The 26,654-nt window shown below is 45.4% G+C and overlaps 1 protein-coding gene across 1 annotated transcript in view; it reads right to left on the reverse strand.

Annotated features, from left to right (window-relative positions):
- Positions 1–18,688, reverse strand: part of Mboat1 (membrane bound glycerophospholipid O-acyltransferase 1) — a 107,403-nt gene extending 88,715 nt beyond the window's left edge. The window contains exon 1 of the mRNA XM_075969978.1: positions 18,402–18,688. Coding sequence (XP_075826093.1) covers positions 18,402–18,497 — 96 coding nt within the window. The 5' untranslated portion in view covers positions 18,498–18,688. The remainder of the gene's footprint in view (positions 1–18,401) is intronic.
- Positions 18,689–26,654: the final 7,966 nt, after the last annotated feature.

The following is a 26,654-nucleotide window of genomic DNA, read 5'->3' on the forward strand; positions in this document are numbered from 1 at the left end:
CTGAAGAGGATGTGGAGTGCCCCGAGTCTTCCTGCCTCTCTTGGCGGCCAGGGAGGCAGAAACTCCTCAGCCAAATGCACAATGGGACATACAGTGAGACCAGAGCCCCAGAGGAACATGACCAGGGAACCTGAACCCTCTGAAGGAGAGACCCAGAGCAAACATTTCTGCTTTATGAGCTAAGAATCTCAGATAACCTGACAAGTAATGCCAAGCAGACAAACACTATCTCATGGGGCCTGCCTTTCAGAGAAGTGGATAAAGTGATCTGCGAATGTTATTGGTTTGGTTTATGTGTGACTAAAGAGCTCTGCCCGAAAAATCGAAATCCTTGTCAGAAATCCAAGGAATTCATATTCGATTTTATGGAATGAGAGGTTGCCTCATTCTACAATTGAGAATAAAACCAAAAATAAGTAGATAAGTAGTAAGGTAGGTAGACAGACAGATAATAAATAACAGACATATAAGAGATTATAGATAGATGATAGAAATATAGACAGTTGATAGATAGAAGATAGATAGATAGATAGATAGATAGATAGATAGATAGATAGATAGATAGATAGATAGAATAAGAGACAAACAGACAGATAGCTTTAAGGAAACAAAACACCGAACAATTTTGATTTTTCGAGACAGGGTTTCTCTGTGTAATAGTCCTGGCTGTCCTGGAACTTGTTCTGTAGACCAGGCTGGCCTCGAGTTCACAGAGATCCACCTGCATCTCCCGCCCAATTGCTGGGATTAAAAGCGTGCGCCACCACACCAAAGAACTTTTAAAATAAGAGAAAAAAAAAAGAAAGCCAGCTAAGCTCATTAAATGTTAGACCATGAACCTTTTGCATTAGTGACTAAACTTCATATTGATTCCTGATTGTGCTTAAGGATTCCAGGACCCCAAATTATAATTACCTGTCATCTTACGCCCCTCTGTTATGACAGTGTTTCAGATTGTCCTTGGTCTTGATGACTGTGACAGCTTTCCTCAGCTGTGTGTTAGGTTTGTTACATAGACTCTAGACTCTAACCTCTGTGTTAACTTCAACGCACTACATACTGTCTGGCGTGTTATTATATGTATACTATACACCACTCTATGTACTAAGCTTGTTACATGCACATTACCCTATCTGCTGTCTATTGCATACACACTACACATCACCCGTGTGTTAAGTTTAACACACGAACACTGCACACCACAGGCTCACTCTGCTCAGCTCTCAAGAGCCCAGAGCTGGAGGTGCACACTGAACCATGATGAAATGCCGCACGGTCTCTGTCCCTCTCTCAAGACAAAGCTTGCTCAACTTTTTCATTCTGAGAGAATGCTAGACTTACAGAGAATTGGCCAGTCAGTTCCCGCCAGTCCTTTATCCACCTCCCTTAAAACTAACAGCTCATGCGATCATTTTCAAAACCCAGGAATTAACTCTGCTTAGTGTTCTTAGGTTTTAGTCTGCACTTACAGACAAGAATATGTAAGCACGGTATACAGTGGGATGTTTCATTGGTACACAATATGTAACAACTCAATTTGAGTAATTAGCATATCCACCTCAAACATCTATCATTCCTTCAATGTTTTAATGCTCTTAAAAATATCAAAAAAATTGCCTCCCATTTTGAAATATACAATATATTATTGTTTGAGCCTGAAAGCTTTGAAAAATCTCTATAGAAACCCTCAATTAGTTGGGGTGTGATTGGGCACACCCGTAATCCCAGGACTTAGGAAGGGAGACAGAGGATCTGTCGCTAGAAACAGCCCCAGCTGTGTAAGAGTCTGAGTTAACCTGAGCACCATGAGGCAAAAACCAAAACCTCAAACCTAGTACCTGCCTGGTGGGTTTCTGCGAGGACGGTCGGAGCAGTAAAGTACCACCCCTGCACGTGTTCAGGGTGACCTGCTATGGACGCAGCTGTCACTACCTAGGTGAACACTCACTGAGGCCATACCTACCCGGCTCCTCCCCGTAGGGTCATTTGCCCATCTCTGTTCGCACACTATGCTAGGCAGAGCTGAAATAGCGGAGGCTATAAATTAACTAATGTTCTCTGAATGTCCTAGACGCTCTGTAAAATCCATAGTGTTCTATGTGAGTTTCTTCTGAGGGGTCCGGACCGCACTAGCTCCCTCCGCTTAGTTATCTAGGCAATCACTTGTCTAGGCACTCACAGTTCCTGGTGTGAACTCCCACTTCTGTTGTGAACTCACATTTCCTGGTATGAACTCCCACTTCCTGGTGTGAACTCCCACTTCCTGGTGTGAACTCCCGCTTCCTGGTGTGAACTCTCGCTTCCTGGTGTGAACTCCCACTTCCTGGTGTGAACTCACAGAATGTGTACTTTCTACTTTAAGTTACACTGTGGAATGTCCATTATCTCTAAGAATGTCTGTGTTGTAAACTTCTTTACCATATCCTCCCAGGATCTTATATCCTTTATTTCTCAGTTGTTCACTTTATTTCCGGATTCTCCATTGTCCACTGGCTCCTTCGACCACTTGACAGACCACTTTCATGTATGAATTTATTTTATTGGGGGACAGGGACAGATGCTTTTGGGTGCTTCTATACTTTCTGGAACTACAAACAACTTCAGATTCATGTTACATATTTCACAGTTAAGCCTGAGAAGCATTTCTCCAAGGACTCCAGTTCCTTGTGATGGAGAATGACATTAGGGACCAGGATCTAGGCTTAAGTAGCACCCACTGCTGGGAGAGTTGAATTCTTATAGACCACTAAGCTGACAGACCAAGGAAATATGTGTGTGCTAACCTTTGAATCTTCAAATAGTTATATTTTCTTCTTTGTAACTTTCTGTATTTATATTAAGCTAAGCATGGGTTTATAGTGATGAATTGGTCGTTTCCATCCACAGTTGATCCAGTACAAAAAAGTATTCTTGGAGCCAGTGAGATGTCTCCGTGGGTAAGCACTTGCCACCAACCCTGACCACCTCATTTTCAATCCCCAGGACCCACCCAATAGAAGAGAAGAACCATCTCCCACATATTGCGTATTCAGGCCTTAGTTCTGGGTAGGGACAACAATCTAAAGACTCACCTGAGGATGACAGTTGACATGTGGGCACATGCAAACATGTGAGAAAGGCTGCTTAAATGAGCCAATTCTAAGAAATCCCCTGAGTATCTGGCAGAAGTAAACCCAAAGTCTATCGAAAGGTTTGCCCTGTAAGCCTGGATCTCAAAACCTCCCCATAGACGAACTCAAACAGAGCATAAGGACGCAGCCCAAAATCACCCTGGGAGTGAAGGTGCCAGCCACGAAGAGTGATGCTCACTGAAGTCCCTTTAGACATGGTGTGGGCGTGCAGAGTAGTGTTGCCTGGGCTGGGAGAAAGGAAAGGCAGAGGCAGGGTATGCTTGAACCAGGAGAATAATGAGGTCGGGCTTCTTTTCAGAGGGGATAGAATGTTCTAGAATTTGACTGTGACAATGGTTAGGCATCCTTATGAGTACATTAAAACAGATAAAATAGGTGAATTATGAGCAAAGCACAGAAAGTATATCAATAGAGGAATTAGTAAGACTAAAAAGACTCTGTGGCTCTTTTAATAGTTACATTATAAAGTTGGTTATTTTTAGTTTTTATAAATACCGCAATGATGATAGAACTTTCTCAGGAGCAGAAGAGAATTCCTTTAAAGTTAGCAGAACAAAGAAGCTGCCTTCCATGTTCAAGGTCCTCTTCAGGAAATGAGCTTCATTGACACCAGACCCTGCCCCATTGATGATTCCCCTCCCTGCCCCACTGATACCCCACCCTGCCCCACTGACACTCCACCCTGCCTACTGATACCCCACCCTGCCCCATTGATACCCCACCCTGTCCACTGATACCCCACCCTGCCACTGATACCCCACCCTGACACACTAATACCCCACCCTGCCTCATTGACTAAACAGCATGCTGAGGTCTTCCTGGTAACTATTCCACGATCACATGGCTTTGCACCCTTCTTAGTCAAACCATCTCACTTAGTCCACTTCCTTTGGTTTAGCAGTCTTTGGCAAGCCTGATTTTCTTAGAGTCATTTTCCTTCTAATGTCTCCAATGTTTTTAAAAGCTACCATGTGGAACCAAACCGAGACACACATTACTTTAGACTAATAGGTGTTTGAAGGTTCCCAAGTACACAGGAAGTAGCCTTACAACTCTGATAAAGCCATGAGTAGTTCATTTCTAAATTACTTTATAACACACTGCTTTCCTTCAAATTGTCTCTATAACTTCCACTAGCTAAGATACACCATCATAATTCCTTATTCATTACCATGAGTCAGGGCCCCGCCTTGTATCTTGATGAAATGACTGTTTTTCATTTACAACCTCATTATCTTATAAACGAAGACAACAAAACTGGAGTCAAATAAAGCCATCTCTAAAGACACTCTAAATGCTTAAGTGGAAAGATGAAAAATATGGCAAATTAAGTTTTTTGTAAAGTGGAAAATTGACCATAAACCTGAGAATATGGACTAAGGATGTAGCTTGCGTGGTAGTGCTGCTTACCATGTACAAGGCTCAGCATCTGAACCCCAGCATCAAATAAGACAAGCATGGTGTTGCAAGCTTGTAATATTGGACCTGGAAAGGTGGAAACAGGGAGATTGGAAGTTCAAGGCTATCTTCACATACATATCAAGTTTGAGTCTAGCTTAGGAAACAAGAGTTTCTGTCAAAAAAAAAAGAGGGAAGAGGAAGAAGGAGGGGGAGGAGGAGGGGAAGAAAGGGGAGAAGGAGGAGGAGAAGGAAAAGAAGAAGAGGAAGAGAAGGAGGAGGAGGAAGAGGAAGAAGAAGGAGGAGGAGGAGAGACTGCAAAATGTTTATAAGGTGGTAATTTCAGCTTTTGTAAAGTCCACCTCATGCTCCACACATTAAAAAAACTTAAGAAAACAATTAATTTAATATTCCCTACACAGTCTACCCATATGAGTTCTCTTCCCTTTTGGTAAATAACCTATTGGTAAATTGACAACTATTGTCAGGAGACAAGGCCAGTCAGTGTTCCTTTCACATGAAGGAGAGGATGAAAAGCTCACTCTTGACAGACAGGAGTGAAAAACTGTTCTCTGCATGAACTCTTCTCCAGAGCAGCATGGACGTTGCTAGGATATTCCGCCTTTACTCTAACTGGGGGATTCTAGAATCACAAAGGCCAACATACACCAACATGCACCTCTTCCCTTTGGGAGAAAAAATTAAGCTATAAAATGTACCGCTCTGACCTTTCAGCCACGTCCCCTGAAAAGTAGAAACAAAAATAAAGGTATGTCCTTAGTTTGTGGGGTGACCCTAACTCTCAAAAAGTCCTTCCCTAGCACCTAACATCAACCCTTCCTTGATTCCATTGACAATACTGAAATCACACAGCTTGGGCTGAGAGTCTAGTTTACATGGCTTCTCAGCTTTCGGCTAAAATCCAGCCACTGGATTGTCTTTTTTTTTTTTTTGGAAAAAGCAAGGAGAAAGATTAGGAGACTTCTCCATCTACCCCACGCATGCACCTGATACTAGAACGCCTCCGAGAATGCACCTCACCAAATAATAATCATTGTAAAGAGCATCACCTCCAGTGGGTGTGGATTATCAGGGCTTCCAGGTCAAGTGCTAAAGATGGAGTCGTTTTCTCCCCATGCACAGGGGATACCGGATCCATGTATGTCTGTCTCACTTCCCTCATCTGAAGCGGGCAGTGGAAACAAGACTTTCCTCTCATAGCTCCACCTGAAGGGGTTATCCGGACTCTCTGTATCCCCAGCTCAGGTGATCAGAGACCATGCCCAGCCCTCTCACCCCAAACAGCAGCAGGTCAGTGTGTGCAAAAGGATAGAGAAGGAACAGAAAGGGCACAGAGGAGGCCAGGTATCTTCAAGGCTCCGCAGGCTGATATGAATCAGTTCTTAAGAAATAAGGGTTAGTTGGGGGAGCAGCACAAGGCAGGAGAGAGAACAAGCTGAAGAACTGTAGGTTGTTCTGTGGGCAGAAAGCAGACAAAAATTCTGGGTGCATGTAGACACAGATTATGTCTGAAACATGGGGAGGGGAAACAGCCATCTGGGAAATGGACCAGTAGAGAGACTGGCTTGCCCTCTCCGTCCTTCTGTCTGCCTATGTGTATGAAACCAAGTATATAAGCTACCTAGTCTAAAAATTAATATTTTGTTTATTTGTTCATTTGTTTTGTCTTGAAACAGTGTCTCACTCTGCACCAAGGCTGGTCTGGAACTCACAATGTATCCCAGGCTGGCATCAAACTCCAGCCTCGGCCTCTAGAATGCCTGAATAATACTCATGAGTAACCATGGCTGACAGAAAGGTTAATTCTCAAAACTCACCCACAACTGAAAAAAAAGGTTAAAGATAAAACATCTAATATACAAGAAAGATACTTACTAGAACCTATTGTCACTGGCTTCAGTAAACAAAAGAGTAAAAGCTAAGAATTTTGAGGGGACAAAAAATGTCTTAGGAACAAAGAGGTTTTGATTGGGACAGGTGACTTCGCTGCACGACCTTTGGATCTGGTGAGTTCCTTCCTCTTTGCAGCCCCTGTCTCTGGATACCACGGCTGAGTCATCCCTGTGAGTCACCTGCCACAGGTTGAAGCTGCAGAATGATCTGGAAGGACCAAGCAGAGGAGGAGAAACCCGGGAGAGCATTTTTAACCTTAACCCCTGGTGCAATGAGAGTTTAGAACAAGCTAAAACCAAACGCACCCCATCACTTGCTCCCTTGCTCTTTTCCACACTTGACCGGCTCCTGAGCACAGAGTTCTGTGTTGTGTAGGTAAACTAAACCTAAAGACGGAAGGCGGTGGTAACATACAGAAGAGGGTGTCCCCATCCGCTCAGCCCAGAAATCGGAATTCAGTATTTTAACCTGTGTTAATGCTAGTATAGACTTTCCAATCCCTACCTAAGGCAGACAGGGTCACAAACGCACAAGAGAAGATTACCCGCTGGAAACTTAAGCAACGCTACAAACAGAGCTCGGGTATTACAAGGAAGTTGGTCAATGATTCACCAAGCCCACATTTTTTTTTTTTTACAGAACTGAAAGCACATCAGAAACAGGTTAATGAAGAGTTCAGTCAGCTGGGGGTCATCGCAGTTCAGCCCCGGGGGATGGTAGCCTTGTGTTCCTGGCAAAATTTCTAGAAATTACCTTTGGACTGAAGGAAGTTTTTCCTGTATCTATCTACTCGGAGGTCCAACTTGCTTAAATAGAAAATCTCTTTTCTGAACAACACACACTGAATTTGTACAAATTTGCTGCTACCAAAGCTGTTTGCAGATTGTATCTCTTCAAGTATAATCTGTCTGTCCCTCCAAATTCTCTTACCGAGTTCAAGGACCATGCTACGGAATATTTGAATGATTTTCTTTTATGGGTGATTTGACTGTAGACACAAAAAGAAAAGCCTTAGACACTGTCTGTACACACAAATCGGAGACAACGGATCCAGAAACAATACAGAAACCAACAGCCATATCCAGATACGGGACTTCAACTCCAGACGATGAGAACAGGAATGGAGTATGTTATAATTAGGCATAATTAGATTATCAGTAATGGAAGCAGAAATTAGAAATGGATCTAATCAGCATGAAATTCAGGCTCTAAATAATACAGAGGCCTAACTCCCTTGGCGAGAAAAAAAAAAAAAGACCTGCTTCCCATACTTATTTCAACTTATTCATTCCAGGCCAAGAATGTAAATAAAATTCCATCACAACCCAACAAGCATATATTTAACTCCTACATTGTGTAAGCACACAAAGGTGCCACTGAAGTCAATAAAAAATGACTGGAGGCCTTTGTCGAGAATCAGCTTCTGCTCTTACACCCAGATTCTTATAAACCAGAGCAGGGTCACTGGTGTGAGGAGCCACGCACACAAAAATCAACCTCAAAATGAACCCATGGGTTTGTTTGTTTTGTTTTTAAAGGAGAGCCTGCAGCAAGCGATGCTACATACGTCCCCCAGGGGTTGAGAGAATAGCTCCATAGATAAAATACTTGCCTAGCACGCGTGAAGTTCGATTCCCTGTGTTCCTAGCAACCCAGTCATAGTGGTGAACCCCTAATAATCCTAGTAATCTGGGGGTAGAGGCAAGAGGATCAGTGGGTTAAGGTCACCATCAGGACACAGTGAGTTTGAAGTCACCCCATGCTACGTGAGAGTTCTCAAAGAAAAAACAAATAGACCTTCCCATCAAGGTAGTCTAAGCTACTTGGCAAGGGGGTCCCCCCTTGTAAGGTAAAGTAATTTTGAGTTTTCTATTTGGTTGTACACACACACACACACCAGCCATCAGAGGATAACTTTATTTAGGCAGTCTGGCTTTGTGTCAAACACCTTTCCCTGTGGAGCCATCTCACTAGCCCTGAAAAATAACTTTGACATGAAGTGTCTGTTTTCATTCCTTGCTTCTGCTTCCCTTCGCCTTTCTGCCTGTAAAGCCACCTCCTCTGTCCAGTTCAGATTCCTAAACCACTAAGAAAAGACAATCGGGTCTTTAAAGCCAGTCTGCTGACATTCTGTTTTGGACTGGTGATCACTACCCACAAAGAATGCGACTCTTTTTGAAGTCTCCGTGCTTGTGCTGAAACTGCTTCTGTCTAGAATATTCTGCTTTGTCCCACCTAGCCCCGAACTCCCCCACAAATTCCTCTTTTCTCAGTCCTTCTCCAGTGGCATTCCTTCTAGCACTGGAGGCTGCCCAGAGCATCTGAGACCTTAAGGCCTAAAGCACACAGTGCTCGCATACTGAACACTTCAACAGACATGCCAAGATGGCAGCTGAGCAAGCATCTACAGGTCCTCCTGGAAGGCAATGACCACGTTAATCCCTGCACTTCGCACAAAGCAAGGTGTACTTCAAGTACTCAATGCATAACTTTTAAAAGAAGTCTTTCGGTGTTGGGCGGGGCAGGAAACACGGAACAATAAATGCGTGCCTACGGATGCCTTCCTTAAGGTGGCACTATAATAAGGAAAGGGGTATCTGCAGAATCAAAGAGTAGGGGTTAGAGATGTGGCTCGGGGGAACAGCATTTAACTGGCATTCACAGGCCCTGGGTTCAACCCCAAACCGGAAAATACTGACTTTATTTTATAATTTGAAGCTTTCAAGGGAAATGATACTTGGTGTTTATTGTGATTACTTTATGTAAATTACAAGAGTGTCAGCTGCAACAATATCCCCAATTTGTCAGGGACAAGATTATAATTTTTGTTGTTGCTGTTTGGGCTTGGGACTTTTTGTTTGTTTGTTTGTTTGTTTTTGTTTGAGAAGGGGTAAGGGTGTCTCTCTATACAGACCTGACTGTCTTGGAACTCACTATGTAGTCCAGACTGGCCTCAAACTCACAGAGATCCACTGTTTCTGCCCCACAAGTATTGGGATTAAAAAAGTATATGCTACCATGACCAGCATAATTTTTTTAACACAAATATACCTTAGTTATGAATGTAACGATTAATACAGGATGACATCCTCTCTTTTATTCCTTTATGTAATCAGGAGACTATATTCTCATTCATACTTAGCCTATTTTCAAAATCTAAGATGCTGGGCCTAGCCGAACAGTCCTCAAGTATCTGTATAAACTTTTAAGTATAAAAATCACGACGGTCACAAAAAGAAGAACCATAAAAAAAACAAGAGGTCTCCCAGGCCCTGGCGGAGAGGGAACCATGGGACCAAGGCAGACATGAAGGCACAGGACAGGCATAAAGTGCCAGGGGAGGAAGTGTGTGTGCAGAAACTAGAAGCTCTGAAGACATTGGAAGGACAGGGAATGAACCATCCACTGAGAAGATGGCTCAGTGTGGCTGGGACACAGTGTGGTGAGATCACAAAGTCTTCAGTCACAGCACAGGTTCAAACCCTGCCTCTTTCCCTTCCTACCTGGAAAACTACAGAAAAGCCCTACCAGTCCTTGGGATGTGTTCTTTCATCTGAAATTTGGGGAATGCCTCTGAAGTATGTGGGGGAGGTGTATATTCCAGTTCATGTGCACACATCCAGGTGTGCATATGGAGGCCAAGAGTCAACCTGCGTATTGTTCCTTGGAAGCTGTCGGGCTTATTGAGACTGGGTCTCTCGCTAAGTCCTGAGACTTGTCAATTGGGCTAGGCTGGCTGGCCAGTGAACCCCAAAGATCTGCCTCTCTCCGCCTCCCTAACACTGAGATTACAAGTTTGCCCAACTTTTGACAAGAGGTCTTGGGATCTATCTCAGGTCCTGATGCTTGCATAGCAAGTCCTTTACAAAGTGAGCTGTCTGTCTCTTCAGCCCCTGCCTTTTGATTATTTGATTATTTAGTTTTGCATACTGGTTGGTTGAGATCTTATATCTATAACAATTGGCCACAGTACAAGCCTTCAATATGTAGAGTTGATAAGGTCATTAAACCAGATAGGTAAGTTGAGGCCAAGATGTAAAGACCACCTATTGTCCACAACAAGGAATGCTAAAGTCCCAGGATCCCTGCTTCAAATGCTGGGAAATGCATGGTCACACTTCAGGCCACCACATTGTGGCAAAAAGCAATATTCTACATGAGGGACATCCTGGAGACCCGAGGTGCAGACTTTCTGTTCCATGTGTACAGGGTCCTTTCTACAAGGAGAGGGTTGGAGTGAGGGATACCCCCAAACCCACAGCCTTGTCTTCTTCAACAGCATGGAGTATAAAGTTTGCACCTATGTGGCTCTAACACACCCACATGGTGTTCTCTAGTTGTCCCCCAAAGCCGCCTCCCCCCCCCCATAGCCATCTCTTCAGAAGCACAGAGGAACTTTCTAGACACAGCCACGCGCTGCTCTAGGAAAGACTGCAACCTCAGAGGTAGGTCACTGGGCTCGTTGAATTCTGGGGCTTCGGGGAGACACCTGCACCGCCCTAGACCGTCCCATTAGCCTAACCTCAGACTCAGCAGGCAGGGTTCCCCTTCTCAGTCTTTACCAGTGTGCTGCTCCTGACTTCCTTCTTGGTGACTCACCTCCCCACCGGCCTCCCGCTGCTAACCTCACTTGGCTCCTGTTTAACCACTAAAATTGTAAAGTCAATGTCAAGAAAAAAGGGTCAGTGCTTTCCCCAAACCCTACTGCTGCCTGGGATCATTTTTCTTCCACCAAGCCAGCCGCAAAACCCCTTCTCCTTCCAGACTTCTCCCTGTGCTAGCATTCAGTGAGCTAATAATGCATGCAGGAAGGCTGGCATAGCAGGACACATCGTCCTTGGGTCTTTCTTCTCACTGCCAAAAAACCTTCCGGAAGTCCTGAGATCTTACCTACCTCGTTATCTTCTCCATCTCAAAGCCCCAAATACACGTGAACAGTTTCGACCCTGAGGGCAGTCCATCAGCTCCCTGGCACCTGGAGCTTGCACAGGTGACCCGGCTTTTACCCTGACCTCCATGTCCACACCCTGCCTGGCACTGTCACCCAGAAACCTTCCACTCAAGAAGCCCAGCCCCCAGCTGGAGCTTGCTCTGCACCTGATCCTTGGAGTCCCTCCCCTTTACAGCTCCCTTCTCTCTGTTAGCACTTTTACCCACTTGCCAGCATCCTTCAGCACCCCTGCTTAACTTTGCCACAGCCTTCTCTGAAAACACTGCTCCTGGAAAGAGCTGTTGACAGAGATGCAAACGTGAGATTCACGCTCTGAAAGATGGATGGCCAGAGGGATGGGCTCCGTCAGTAAAGCACATCCCTTACAATCATTAGGACCTGAATTTGATTCCCAGCAGCCATGTAAACATTCTTGGTGCGGTAGCACATTTATTAAGTACAGCCTTGATGATGTAGAGATGGGAGGATTCCTAGACTCGCTAGTCAGCCAGTCTAGCCTAAACGGTGACCTCTAAGCCAGCGAAAGGCCCTGTCTCAGGGAGGTATATGGAACCCAGAGGATGACACTGGAGGCTGTGCTCTGGTCCCCACACACAGACATGTATATGCCAGTGAGTGTGGGCGTGTGCACACACACACAGTAAACAACTGAACACTTAATCTCCAGTGAGTTGATTTTATGTAGTAGTCCACTAAATTAAACTCTTTCTCCAATCCCCCAGTTATGATTTGGAAGTGTCGTGTTCCCACAGGCTCTTAGGTGTGAATGCTTGGTCCTTAGCAGGGGGCACTGGTTTGAAATCTTGGGAAGGTGAGGTTTTACTAGAGAAAATGGGATGCTGAATGGGAGGTCCTGAAGTTGATAGTCTGGCGCCACTTCCTGTTCTCTCTTTGCTTTCCCAAGCCCTGTGAATGTGAAGAATCAACCACCGTGAGTTCTGCTTCCACAGGTCTCTTCCATCACCTGCTTCCCCCACCATGACACTCAGTACCCAATGCTTCCACAGGCCTCTCCCTTCACTGTACTTTTCCCATCACAACAGACTATACCTTCACATCATGGGCCAAAACATGTCTTTCCTCTCACAAGTTGCTTCTTTTCAAGTATTTAGTATCCAGTCACCGAGATGAGAAAAGTAAATAATACACCCCCTTAATAAGCGCTCTAAATCAATGGGACTCAACCTTCGGGTCACCATCTCTTTGGGGGTAGAACAACCCCTCCACAGGGGTCGTATATCAGATATTCTACCTATCAGATAATTACATTATGATCCATAACAGTAGCAAAATTACCGTTACGAAGTAGCAAGAAAATAATTTTATAGTTGGGCGTCACCACAACATGAGGAATTGTGCGAAAAGGATTGCAGCAATAGGAAAGCTGAGAACCACTGCTCTAGACCTTCGCCCATCCTCAAAGCCCCGCTGCACCCTGCATCCTTGCCTCCTTCAGCAACGACCTCCTGTATCATTGCAATATGACCATCCTTTTACACTTTAACCATTCAGTGTCTCCCCTTGGACACACTCTATAAACCAGATGGACTTGCACATCCCAGAAGCCCTCCTGCCTTAGCCTCTAACTGCTGAAGTTACAGACGTGAGCCACCACGCCTGGCTTAGATGGGTCATTGCTAACAAGCGCTAAGGAGATGGCACTCTGAAAACACATCCTGCCTTACCCAAAATGAACGTTTAGGGTCAGCATCACTTCACTCTTGCTTGAATCAGCTCTTCCCATGACTCTGGAAAACCTCGGGAGCCAACAGAAACTTGACTCTTGTCGTCTGTGGTCTAATAGATTAATCTCTTGTAACCCGATCATTTATGACATCCAACAATGACAAGAATACGAACAGGGAAGAGGTTTGACTTTGCAAAACTGACTGAAGCCAAAGAAGAAGCAAGAAGGAGGGAAAGAAGAGGGATGGAGAGGAGGGGATCTGGGGGTGGGGGACTCTCTTGACTGATGCTCTGTGTCCTAATGGGTGCTCACACCCTTCCTGAGCTGAGGTGAGCTGTAGCAAACTCAGGTCACAGTCTGGAGACTGTACAGATAATGGCGGTGTTAGAATAAAGTCCCTTCTTCCAAAAGGCCAACCTCTTGTCCCCTTTAAAAGCAAGGTTCCAAGCCAGGCACGGTGGCACACACCTTTAATCCCAGCACTCAGGAAACAGAGGCCAGCAGATCTCTGTGAGTTCAAGGGCAACCTGGACTACAAAGCAAGTTCCAGGACAGCCAGAACTACTATCTCAAAATAAACAAACAAACAAACAAGCATCTTGGGCTGGGAACACCTCCTTGGCAGTTTTCAAGGTCCCGAGTTTAATCCCTGAGGCCAAAAATCACAAAATCAAAACTTGTTCTTTGCATAGAACTTTAATTAATAATTACCAACAGTGGTATCTACTGCTATAAGCAACAGACCCTTCCTGGGCATCTAAAATTCCCCCAGGAACTAGGACAAAATCCGAAACCATGAAAAAACTTGAGTTTGAAATCAAGTTTGCAAACCCAGCAAAGTCACAGTATAAGGTGACTTTCACCCAGGGTCTTGTGTGTATACAGTAAATTGAACAGGAGTCAAATATGTCCTGCACTTCTCTTTCTGCTTCCTGAGGTGCCAGCTACGAACTCTGTAGTATGCACCACCTGTTTACTTGTGTGGTCCTCTCCTCTGCCGCTGCGCGCACACTTCGACAGTGCGGACCTTGACTTCAAGTCACCACACAGCCAAGTACCTGGTACTAACAGGATTAAATAAATATTTAATGTATTTAACAACGGCTGTGGAATGTGAGCCGAGCTTCTAACGCAGGGCAAGATTTAGATAAGAACAGAACCTGGGTTTTCCATGCGTAACCAAGGACTTCAGCCAGGTGACCAAAAGCTCAAGGAAACCTGAGGTCACAGATCTCAGCGTCACACCCTTCTGCTGTGTCACCCTTAGTCTAGTGCCGGATCTCCAAGGCTGGCCTTCACACGTGCACGTTCAAAAGGAAATTAAGATCCATTTTTGTGCATATGAGTGCTTTGTCTGCATGTACGTATGTATAGCACATGCATGCCCAGTGCTCTCAGAGGTCAGAAGAAGTCGGGTTACCCTGGAACTGGAGTTACAGATGGTTGCGGGCCACTGTATAGGTGCTGGAACCAAGTCTAGGTTCTCTTCTAGAGTGGCAGATGCTCTTAACGACTGAGCCACCTCTCCATTCCCATGAGTTCTCTTTTAAACGGGATCACAGACCTATGTTAAACTCCTAAACCCTGGGTACTTTAACATCAGAATCATTTCCTGGATTCTTATTCTAGTCTGTCTCTTTTTCAGTAGATGATAAATTGAGAGAAAGGGAGAGGGAGGAGGAAAGGGAAAGAAGGAAGGAAGAAAGAAAGGTAGGTGGGTGGACAAGGCATTACGGTCTAAGGCTGAACTGGCCCTTGATAAAAACACACAAAGTATGGGGAAACACCAACCGAATGATAATGTCAGAACTCCGGTTTCCAGGAGGCTGCGTCAGCCTTGCCTTGTAATCATGGAGGCTGCAGTTCAGTTTAGAGTTAATCATGTCACACTCCAGACAAAACTCTCTGCAGAGAACATGAGCCCTCAGCCTCCATTCTTTATTCCCTGCAAATGGACAGGGGAATTTCTTGCCTAATTTATCCTGAGTAACTGAAGGTTAGTGTCTAGATAATTCCAAGTCCACATAGACAAGTCTCATTTAAAAATGCAGGTTTAGTCTTTGGGGATATATATATATATAATGTATGATATACATATATACACACACATATATATACCATATACTGACTCCTGTAGAATTTAAAACAGATATACCACAAATATTATATATATATGTATATATACACATAATTTATGTTATGCACATGCTGAGGTCAGAGGACATCTTGCAGAAGTAGGCTTTCTCATCTCACCACATGGGTCCCTAGGACTAAACCCAAGTCAACAGACTAGACTAGCCTTAAGTGCCTTTTAACCCACTGAGCTATCTCTCTGGACCTCACAGTACAGTTTCAGCAAACCTATCCACGCTGTGGAAGCTCTGAGTCATTCCCATTTCCTATACATCATTTGAATTGCAGTGCTCTATCTGTCTGTCATTAAGAGTTTACATTTAACAGCTTCAGGAGTCCCTATTTGAAAGAAAGAAAGAAAGAAAGAAAGAAAGAGAGAGAGAGAGAGAGAGAGAGAGAGAGAGAGAGAGAGAGAGAAAGAATGAAAAAGAAAGAAAAAAAGCTGTAAGAAAGGCTAAAGATGTCTATCATAGACGTGACTGGGCACAAGCTTTAGGATGTATTGCCCCCAAGAACAGGTAAATAGGATCATCGGATGAGCAGCAACAGTTCCTCCATAAGCCAGGACACAGAGGATAGCTTTGCAGACAATATACTTTTAAGTCTTACTCTCTTTGGATTTATGTATGTGTGTGTCTTATATGTATGTGTGTGTACCTGTGTGTGTGCAAATGCACGCATGGATCCCCGGGGCTGGAATTACGGTGGGAGTGAAGGAAACCAAATTCAGGTTCTCTGGAAGGGTGGCAAGCACTCTCAACTGCTCGGCCATCTCTCCAGCCTCAATGATAAACTTCTTGAGGCGGGAAAGCCAGGATTGAAGACAATCAAAGGAATGTGATTGATTAGAAGGCATGAACGGGATATGAAATCTTAAGACACTGGGGAAAGGCTTCAAAGACAAACCCGCGGCCACAGCTTGGTCCTGAATTATATTAGTTATGATGTGGGATTTTTCCCCCAGGCTGAAAACAAGTGATTTGAGGTGTCACATGAGGGGCACTTCTTCCACCAAGTTGCTCAGACTGACCCTGCTGGGCAGGCTGACCCAAGATCTCAGAGATGCCAAGTTTTCCTTATGACTTCCCATTCATCCCATGACGATCTGAGTTCTTTTGTGGTTTGAACTAAAATCATTCATATCTGTAATGTTCTTCTCCAGGTTAGTTACCAACACCCACATCCACAGCTCACAGTGGCTTTTAACTCCGGCTCCAGGGGATCCAAGACCTCTTGACCTCAGTGGGCACCTGTTCTTGTGTACACATATCCACCAGGGGCCTGCATGTGCACATATGTGTAGATGCACACACATACATTTTAAGTTAATAAAATAAATCTCTTCTAAAAACCAGAGTAACTTTTACCAAAACTCTATAGAGCTTGGGGATGCAGGAGGATGCAGCTATAAGCTTAATAACACATTAGGACCTGCCCTCTCAATTTGCCTTAGTACTTCACCAGTCCATTATTTCTATACAAAAGGGGGAAATAAATAGAAATTATTTTCTATTATTGTAAATAGATTATTGTAAAACAGAAAATGCAACTACAATAGATTCTGGTAGGAACTAGAGCAGTCAATGCAAAATGAACTCATCCTATGGAAATTTTGCAACAATTAAATTTAGTTTCCAAGTGAAAGATTTGTTTTTTTGTGACTGCCTGCCTGCCTGGATCCCTTTGGCTCCCCAAGTAAAGAGAAATTGACTTAACATCTGAGGCTTCTACCAAGTTCCTGATTCTCAGAGTTTTGCAGCTGGAGAAGGCACAGGCAGAACCTGACGATAAGGGTGGCTCTATAGTAATGCAAAGGCCAGGTCCAACTTCACCATTGCCCAAGAACTGCAAATGGAGGGGCAGCAGGTACAGGCATCTCTAGTGTGAAAACAAAGAAAGGAAACAGATCTAAGGAAATGGAAATTTTTTTTCTTTTTGCATTTTTGGGCCAGGGTTTTACTATGTAGCCCAGGCTGACTTGGTGCTCTCCACGAGGCCTAGACTGGTCTCCAACTTGAAGCTGCTAAGTCTCAAAGCCTGATACAAATGGCTGAGGTTCCATTTAAGAGAAGCAATCTTCCTGCCTCAGTCTCCCATGTATGGAAATACAAGCATGCACCACAATATCCAGCAAAGGGGGGAAAAAGAAACGAGGAAATTTTAGCAGAAATAAAATAGTAGGGAAAGCAGGAGTCTTATTCCAACATGCCCTATCCAAGTCCATTTTTATCCACAGGCGTTTTACACAAGCCTGAGGCGCCAAAAGGAAGTAAGCAAGACTGCATGCACCTCAGAAAGATTTTTTCCCCCTGTACTGGGGCAGCATCCAGACCATCTCGGACACCACAAGCTCTACCACTGAGCTGCAGCCCCGGCTGTCTTTGCAAGATTTCTTACCAGGTTACTGTTGCCAATTTTAACTGTAATGTAGCAGACAATTCCTGAACAGTTCAAAATATTTCCCCGCAACCAACCCCTCTCCTCCCAAGAACCCGCCCGACTCATAGGCTTCTCACAGCAGGTATGAATGAAGACTGAATAGCAAAGACCCTCTTGGTCTGACAGGCATCACAACAAGAGACAAGAGGATCGCCCCAAGTTCTAGCGCAGCCTGGGCAAAATATAGAGTTGGCTGCCAGTCTGAACTACAGAGTGTCAAGGAAGTCTGGGCTATAGAGCCAGGTGCTGTCTCAACATACAAGTCACCACCAAATGCTATACTAGATACCTACACACCTGGTTAGTCGGGTTTTTTACTTTTTGTCGTTGTTTGGTTTTGTTTTGGGATGGGGCGTCTCACTCAGTCACCTAGAAAGTAGACAGCAACACGCAGCAATTTTCCTGCCCCAGGCTCTGGTGAACGTGGATTAGAGGCGTGAGCCACCACGCCCAACTCGATCAGACTTAATTCTGAACATAGATAGGATCGCCTAAATTTAAAATCACGAAGATCTAAGTACACTGGTGGGAAAGTGCTGGATTCGTGAATCACACCACTGAAGTTTCGATCACAGACCAAAACTTAACTTCAGTCCAACTTGCCTGTTTAGGTGAAAGGATAGCTTTCACACATAAAAAGCGACCAACTCGAAAAGAAGCCCTCGCACCTGTGGGCTGGGCTGAGCGGAACCCGGGAGCATTCCTCTCCCCAGCCCGAGGATCGGGGTCGTGGGTGGGACGCTGTTACCTGGTCTAGCGGGATGCCAAGGAGCTGACTGAGCGGGTGCAGGCAGGTGGAGCCCGTGGTGCGGTTGGAGAGGCTGGCGGGCGTTTGCGCAGCCATCCTGCATCTTCGGGTGCGCTATCTGCCGGGCGCTGTACTCTGGCCACACAGAGGGCTCGCAAGGACCGCGCGGGAACCCGGCGCCAACTCCAGGGCGCGGACCTGGCGCTGCGGGCCCCCGCGCCTGGGAGGGCTGGGCCCCCTGCGCTCGGCTTCCCGCTCCGAGCCGCCCGCCGCCCATTGGCCCACAGCCGGGGACGCCCCGGAGGAGGAGCCGGGCAGAGCAGGGCGCGGATCCCCCGGAGCCCAGCCCTGGGCGGTTGGGAGACGCCCAGCCGCCTCCCCAACTAGTCGGACTGCGGGAGGGGGGTGCGCCCCCGCCCTGGGTTACTCCAAAGTCGTCTCACCCTCCTACCAGGCAGCGGAGGTGTCCTGTGCTCTCTTTTCACGCCCAGCTCCTGCTGCCGTTCCGGAAGCCAGAAGAGAGATCTTCGAGCTAGCCAACACCCACATTCTGCTCACTTCTTAAGATTCATTTATTTGCTATTTATAGGCAGGATCTCCTCTAGCCTTAGCTAGCCCTGAACTCCCAGATACTGGAATTACAGGTGCGCACCAACTATAAAACGCCACTTCAGATTCCTTTTGTTCTTGCCCCCCCCCGCCCCCTCCCTTCTTCCCTTTCTCTCTCTCTCTCTCTCTCTCTCTCTCTCTCTCTCTCTCTCTCTCTCTCTCTCTCTCTCTCTCTCTCTCTTCCTCTCTCTCTTCCTCTCTCTCTCTTTCTCTCTCTCTCTCTCTCTCTCTCTCTCTCTCTCTCTCTCTCTCTCTCTCTCTCTTCTCTCTCTCTTTCTCTCTCTGTGTCGTCATTGTTTGTTTTCTCTGTTTGTTTTTGTTTTGAACTCCTAGTTTTCCCTGTATGCATCTCCCCAGTGAGGGATAACAGGTTTCACAACACACACACAAACACACACACACGCACAATGTTTATTTTACTTTACACGTATGTGTGTGTCCTTCTGGAGGCCAGAAGAGATCATGGAGTTGCAGGTGACTGTGAGCCACCATGTGGGTGCTGGAACCTGAACTCAGGTCCTCAGCAGGAGGGTCTATCAATGCTCTTAGGTCCTGAGCCATCTTCCCAGCACCCAAGGCTGATCTTTCTTTACCTTCTCTGGTCAGGCCACAGCTTCCAGCACCCTGACCCACAGGCCCTGCTTCTCGCAGGCAGACACTGGAGACTGCTAGCTTCCTAGGCTTGTCTCACTCTGATCAGGAGCTGCTTCTCTCCTGTAAACTTTGTTTACTGTTTCCTAGGCACGTGGTGGCAGCTCTTCACTCGCCACATCTCTGTATTGGGAAATCCTTTTCAACCCTGATACATATTTGAAAACATCTGAGTCTCACTGCATCTAGCCAGATGTCAAACTAGCTGTTCAAATTGGAAGTTTGAGAAGCACCCAGGAACCTACTGAACAGAAAGGAAGTCAGAAATCAGAGCCCTCAGTGTGTGTGTGTGTGTGTGCGTGCGTGCGTGCGTGCGCGCGCGCGCACACGCGCTTGGTCTTTTTAAAGATTTACTTTATTTTTTAAATTTGTGGTATGTACTCACCTGTGGAGGTCAGAAGAGAGAGAGCTGGAGTTACAGGCAGTTGTGAGCAGTTCATCATGGGTGTTGGCAACTGAAGTCCAGTCCTTTAGAAGAGCAGGAAATGCTCTTAACCACTGGGCTTTCCTGCCAGCCCCTACATGCCTTTGCTTAATCCATGAAGTGCCTGGGAAATCAGGGCCTTTCTGTAGCAGTGAGAAGTAATTGAACATGAAGTCCACATCATAGAAGAGAAGATCCACTCATGTCTAAAGCTGTGTACCTCCATCCTCCGTGTACCTCCATCCTCCGAGTACCTCCATCCTCTGAGTACCTCTGTCCTCCATGTACCTCCGTCCTTCCTGTACCTCCGTCCTCCGTGTACCTCCATCCTCCGTGTACCTCGATCCTCCGTGTACCTCCATCCTCCGTGTACCTCCGTTCTCCGTGTACCTCCGTCCTCCGTGTACCTCCATCCTCCATGTACCTCCATCCTCCGAGTACCTCCGTCCTCCGTGTACCTCCGTCCTCCGTGTACCTCCATCCTCCGTGTACCTCCATCCTCCGTGTACCTCCGTCCTCCGTGTACCTCCGTCCTCCGTGTACCTCCGTCCTCCGTGTACCTCCATCCTCCGTGTACCTCCATCCTCCGTGTACCTCCATCCTCTGAGTACCTCCGTCCTTCATGTACCTCCGTCCTCCGTGTACCTCCGTCCTCCGTGTACCTCCATCCTCCGTGTACCTCCATCCTCCATGACCTCCATCCTCCATGTACCTCCGTCCTTCCTGTACCTCCATCCTCTGAGTACCTCCGTCCTCCGTGTACCTCCGTCCTCCGTGTACCTCCATCCTCCGTGTACCTCCATCCTCCGTGTACCTCCATCCTCCGTGTACCTCCATCCTCCGTGTACCTCCATCCTCCCTGTACCTCCATCCTCCGTGTACCTCCGTCCTCCATGTACCTCCGTCCTTCCTGTACCTCCATCCTCCGTGTACGTCCATCCTCCATGTACCTCCATCCTCCGTGTACCTCCATCCTCCATGTACCTCCATCCTCTGAATACCTCCATCCTCTGTGTACCAACTTCAGGACTATGGCATCCAGGCTCTATTTAGAAAGTTTCAGTGTCTCCCATAGCTAGTTTTCCATCATCATGAGGATTTTCTAGCACCCTGGAGGGAGCCTTGAGTTTTCCATGGGCTGTCCCACACCTGCTCCTGCCAGGAAAGCACAGTCTCTGAAACAGTGGACTGTGACAATCCAGACTTGCAATGAGACGATGGAAACACTGTTGTTTTCTGAAGTAGCGCAGACTCGTGCAGTTCATTGCTGATATGGCCTTCATCCACCTAATGTGGGAATAAAATGTGAAAATAAAGAAACACCCGCATTATAAATCTGGTATGATGCTACGCACCTGAAAGGCTGAAGTCTTGGGATTATGAAAGCCTGGAGCTGGTGACCAGCCTGAGCAATGTTCAGAGATTCCATTAGTATCTTTTTCAGAAACCTCGAAATGTTCACTTATAAAGAGGCTTTTAGAAATACAGAATTCCGGGCTGATGTCTAGAAAGCCAAAGAAAAAAAGAGCTTTGTGGGTCTGTGTGAAGCATCTGGAAGCTGACAGTCAGGGATCGGCTGGCAGAGAATCCAGTCAGAGAGGTCGTCAATGGCTTTAGGGAGATTTTGTGAATGGGGACTCAGGTTTCAAACTAAATGGATAGCCTGTCAAACACAGGCAATGACTGAGGTGGGAGGTGATGTATGATGTGAATGTGTTTTATTACCATTGATTAATAAAGAAGCTGCTTCAGCCAGTAGCTTAACAGAGTAAAGCCAGAAATCCAAACAAAGATGTAGAGAGAGGGTAGGTGGAGTCAGAGAGTGTGCTGCAGGAGACAGATGAATCAGAACCTTGTCAGTAAACCACAAGCCTCATGGTAAAATATAAAATAATGGAAATGGCTTAATTTAAGATAGAAGAGCTAGCTAGAAATACACTTTAGCTATTGGCCAAGCAGTATTTTAAATAATACAGCTTCTGTGTAATTATATTGGGTCTGGGCGGTCAGGAACGAACAAGCAACTTTCCGATTACAAACAACTTCCTTCCAGAGGCATAGATTTTCCTGTTGATGTTTAGCAATGTCATCCCTAGAAAGCTACAACCAACAGTAATCAGGTAGACCACAGTTTTTAGACCCATGCCCCCTGCCAAGGAGCAAAGGGTGGGGGGAAACCTCCACTATTCTACTCCCAAGCAGACTCCAGCACAGGCACATGCATACACATACACATAGACAAATGCACACACATATGTGTACACATGCATACATATAAACATAGGAATATGCATGAGACTATCAAGGCTAGACAGACTCACCAAGCATCAACTCTGGAAGATAACATACACATAGACACATGCACACATATACATGTACGCACGTATACACATAAACACAGAAATATGCATGAGACTAACAAGGCTAGACAGACTCACTAAGCATCAACTCTTATCTTGGAAGATAACCAAGCAGAAGAAATACTCATCTTAAGTGAGATGAGCGCTTAAGTGGGGTATTGAGATCAAATGGGGGCTGCAAGCATTTATTAAAAATGAAAAGGAAGGCATGGTGGTATACATGCTGTCCTACCTATTGCGAAGGCTGATGCAGAGTCATCGTTGAGCCCAGAAGTTTGGAAGCAGCCTAGGAAATGTCTAGAGCTTGTCTAAAGAAAGGGAAAGAAACTCTTAGACAGTAATGGACAGGCCAGAAGTAGACTACTGGCTTAGTATTCTCAAGTGAATGTTTTCCATAAGAAGGTTAGGCTCCTTGAACTTCTAGAAATTGCCCTCTGGGGTGAGGGGGGCTGGAGAGGTGGCTCAGTGGTTTGGAGTACTCACAGCTCTTTCAGAGGACCTGAGTTTATTGCTGAGCATCCAGGTCAGTGGTTCACAACTGACTGTCACTCCAGATCCAGAGGATGCAACCTCTCTGGCCTTGAAGAGCACCTGCACACAAAATCATGAACAAACCCACAAGCAAACAAAAAACAAGTAGAAGAGCTATCTCCATGAAAATGAATGTTATCTAAGGCAGTGCATCATGATAAAAACTAAAGACCAGGTACAAAAAGGCCTGATAAAGATCATGCCCTGTGGTGAAAAGGGATATGCCCCTGTTGTTAGGGGAACCACACCTGTAGCACCAGACTATAAGACCAACACTCAGGGGCTAAGGGAAAAGATCATGAGTTCTAGGCCAGATGGGGCTACAAGGCAATATCCTGTTTCACCATATCCCCTCAACCCCCACCCCACAAATAACACCCGTCACACGCTAGTTCTGCCAAGCCTAAGATGGTCAAAGAACAAGTGAATTAAGACTATCTTCTAAGTTTTCAGAGATACAAACCCCTTGTTTGAAGACAGTGAAAACTGTCTTCATGCTATGTGTCAAGCTGAACTTGCCGCTTAACGTTATATCTACACAATGACCTCATAGACTCGTGGAGTACTAGCATTGGTATGGTTTTCTCCCAACATTTCTAGGAGGGTGGGGGCCACAGTTTTATTGTTATGTCGTCTTTATTCTTATTCCTTTGAATACTCAGTTACTGGAGGCTTGCAGAGGTCACCAGCTTCATTCAGCTGGTACACAGCAAAGATACAAATAGAATTCACAATTCCATTTGATTATCCAGAGGTCTGTGTATTATACTAGGAGTCCAGCTTCAGGAAAAAGAAGAAACTGTTTGCGTGGGATGCTGAGATGGAGGCTCAGTATCTGCGAACTGACCAGAGAAGAATGAGAACTCAGCCCCAGGGAGCATTGTCTCTGGGCCTTGAGTCATTTCTATTCACAAAGACATAGGGAACTTACATTTTGCAATCCATGCTCCAGTTAGTTCATGTTTCAGCTCAACTGATAGATGTGTCTTTGGCCGTATATTATTATCTATTAGCCAAACATGTTTTCCAGGCTGGAGATCAAAAATAACCATTATTTTCTATTTTCATATGTTCAGAAAATAAAGAACCTAATAAAACTGAACAGCTATCCAATGTACCACCAGAGTTACCACATTTTTTTCCTTAAGAATACTTTGTCTGTAAAGACCTTTGAGCTGTATCAATACCAGTTATCTCAGTGAGCTAGCTCCTCCCATCCAGAGATACTGATAAATCCAAAGACAACAGAATCTGCAATAAGAGAAAATAAATCAGTCACTAGAAATGAAAAAGCAGAAAGCCAGATGCAGAGAGAAAGCCTGCTAAAAACATTCTGTTAATTAGAATACTCAGAACAATGTTTTAAGATAGGATTTTGTGTCTCTGAGTGATCATCATTTAAGCCCAAATATACCATGGAAGGCAGGTATAATGAAATCTCTTTATCCCTGGGTGGGCTGGGGAAGCTAGTGCCTTTTTTTCTGGTGTGATGACTTGTAGTCATCCACATCTCAGGCCTCAGCTTCCTCCATTACAAAGTAGGCATTAGAATTATCATTTTGGCCAGGCGGTGGTGGTGCACATCTCTAATCTCAGCACTTGGGAGGCAGAGGCAGACAGATCTCTGTGAGTTCAAGGCCAGCCCAGTCTATAGAGCGCGTTCCAGGACAGGCTCCAAAGCTACACAGAAAAAGCCTGAGAAGAAAAAAAAAAAAAGATTTATCATTTTGTCCAGTATAGTAGTATAGACCTGCAATCCCAGTGTTGGGAAGGAACAGCAGCAGAATTGCCAGTACAAGCCCAGCCTGGGCTGTGTAAGGAGATGCTGTCTAATAAAAAGGGTGGTGGGAGGAGCAGGAAGAGAAAGAAAGGGGAAAGGGGAAGGGAGCTAGGGGAAGGGAGTGTATGTTGTTAAAGTGATTGCCTTGAAAACCCCAGGACCTGAGTTCCACCCCCAGAGTCCACATGAAATAAACTGGGGGCTCCTGTTTGTAATCCCAACCCTGGGGACCCAGAGACAGACAGATCCCTAAGATCCCTAGAACTCACTGGTCAGCCAGTCAAGCCTACTTAGTGAGTTCCAGCCAATGAGAGATCCTGTCTCAAAAAAGTAAAGGTAATGATTGCTCTTCGAGCTGATGAGGGAGAGGGACTTGATCGGGGGAGGGGGAGGGAAATGGGAGGTGGTGGCGGGGAGGAGGCAGAAATCCTTAATAAATAAATAAATTAAAAAAAAACAAATAAACAAAAAAAAGTAAAGGTAAATAGCACCTGAGAAGCAATATTCAAGGTTGTTCTCTGGTCTCCATAAGCATGTATATACACACACACACACACACCATGTACACACACACACACACAAAATATGAAGAACCATGATGTTTGGGATGAGAAGTGAAGGAAATATTATGTAAAATAACAGCAAGTGTTTGTTCAATATTAAACCTGCTCGGTTGTTGCTCACCCTTGGTGCACTTTTTGAATGTAATTAATGCGTATGGATGTATCACCTTCATGTGTGTCTATGAACCACATGCATACCTGATGCCTACAAGGTCAGAAGAGGGCACTGCATTCCCTGAAACTGGAGTTACAGGTAGCTGTGAGCTACCGCATGGGTACTGGGAATCAAACGCAGGGTCTCTAGAAGAACAGTCAGTGCTCTTAACCACCGAGCCATCTCTCCAGCCCTGTGGGCTTCTGTTAGCTTTAGTCTTTGAGGAAAGAGATGTTTCTCAAGTCTTCCCAAACTTAAACAGAGCTAGTGACCATCACTGAGTTAGCATTACCTGGGTACTGCTGTAAAGAAGAACGCAGCCTTCAGTCCAGGGAGATCTTGGAAACCAGTGACATGCTCAGTTTGTCCTTGCACTCACTGGCTCAGGGAGGTCACTATCCTCAACGACACCTCTGATGTCTGTTGTCCTCATCTTTTCTCCCTCCATCTCCAGGTGTCCCTGCCTGCTTTCTCTTTTGGATCTTCTGCCACCTGGAGAAGCCTACAGGTTGTCACAGAGTGGCCAGGATTGGCAGGGCATTGAAGGAAACGCTCCGTTTGAAGATTAGCTCCATCTTGTCCTGTGTCACATAGTCAAAGGCTTTTCTGCTCTTATTTCTTGTTACTGTGGGGTCCCAAATTATTCCTATTTCAAAAAAATCTTTTTTTTATTTTTTTTTATTTTTTCATTGAGAAAAGAAAGAAAAAAAAACAAGTTTCCACCTCCTCCCAGCCTCCCATTTCCCTCCCCCTCCTCCCACTCTTCTCCCCCTCCCTCTTCAGTCCAAAGAGCAGTCAGGGTTCTCTGCCCTGTGATAAGTCCTAGGTCCTCCCCCCTCTGTCCATATCTAGGAAGGTGAACATCCAAACTGGCTAGGCTCCCACAAAGCCAGCACATTGCGTAGGATCAAAACTACACTGTGGTAAAAAACAATGACTTCTCGAATTTTGCATGCAAATGGATGGAAATAGAAAACACTATTCTGAGTGAGGTAACCCAGACCCAAAAAGATGAATATGGGATGTACTCACTCATAATTGGTTTCTAGCCATAAATAAGGGTCACGGAGTCTACAATTGGTGATCCTAAAGAAGCTAAGTAAGAAGGTGAACCAAAGGAAAAACATATAGTTACCCTCTTGGCTATGGGAAGTAGACAAAATTGCCGGGGAGAAAATTGG

The sequence above is a fragment of the Microtus pennsylvanicus genome, chromosome 4, assembly GCF_037038515.1.
Source record: "Microtus pennsylvanicus isolate mMicPen1 chromosome 4, mMicPen1.hap1, whole genome shotgun sequence".
In the NCBI taxonomy this organism is placed as follows: domain Eukaryota; kingdom Metazoa; phylum Chordata; class Mammalia; order Rodentia; family Cricetidae; genus Microtus; species Microtus pennsylvanicus.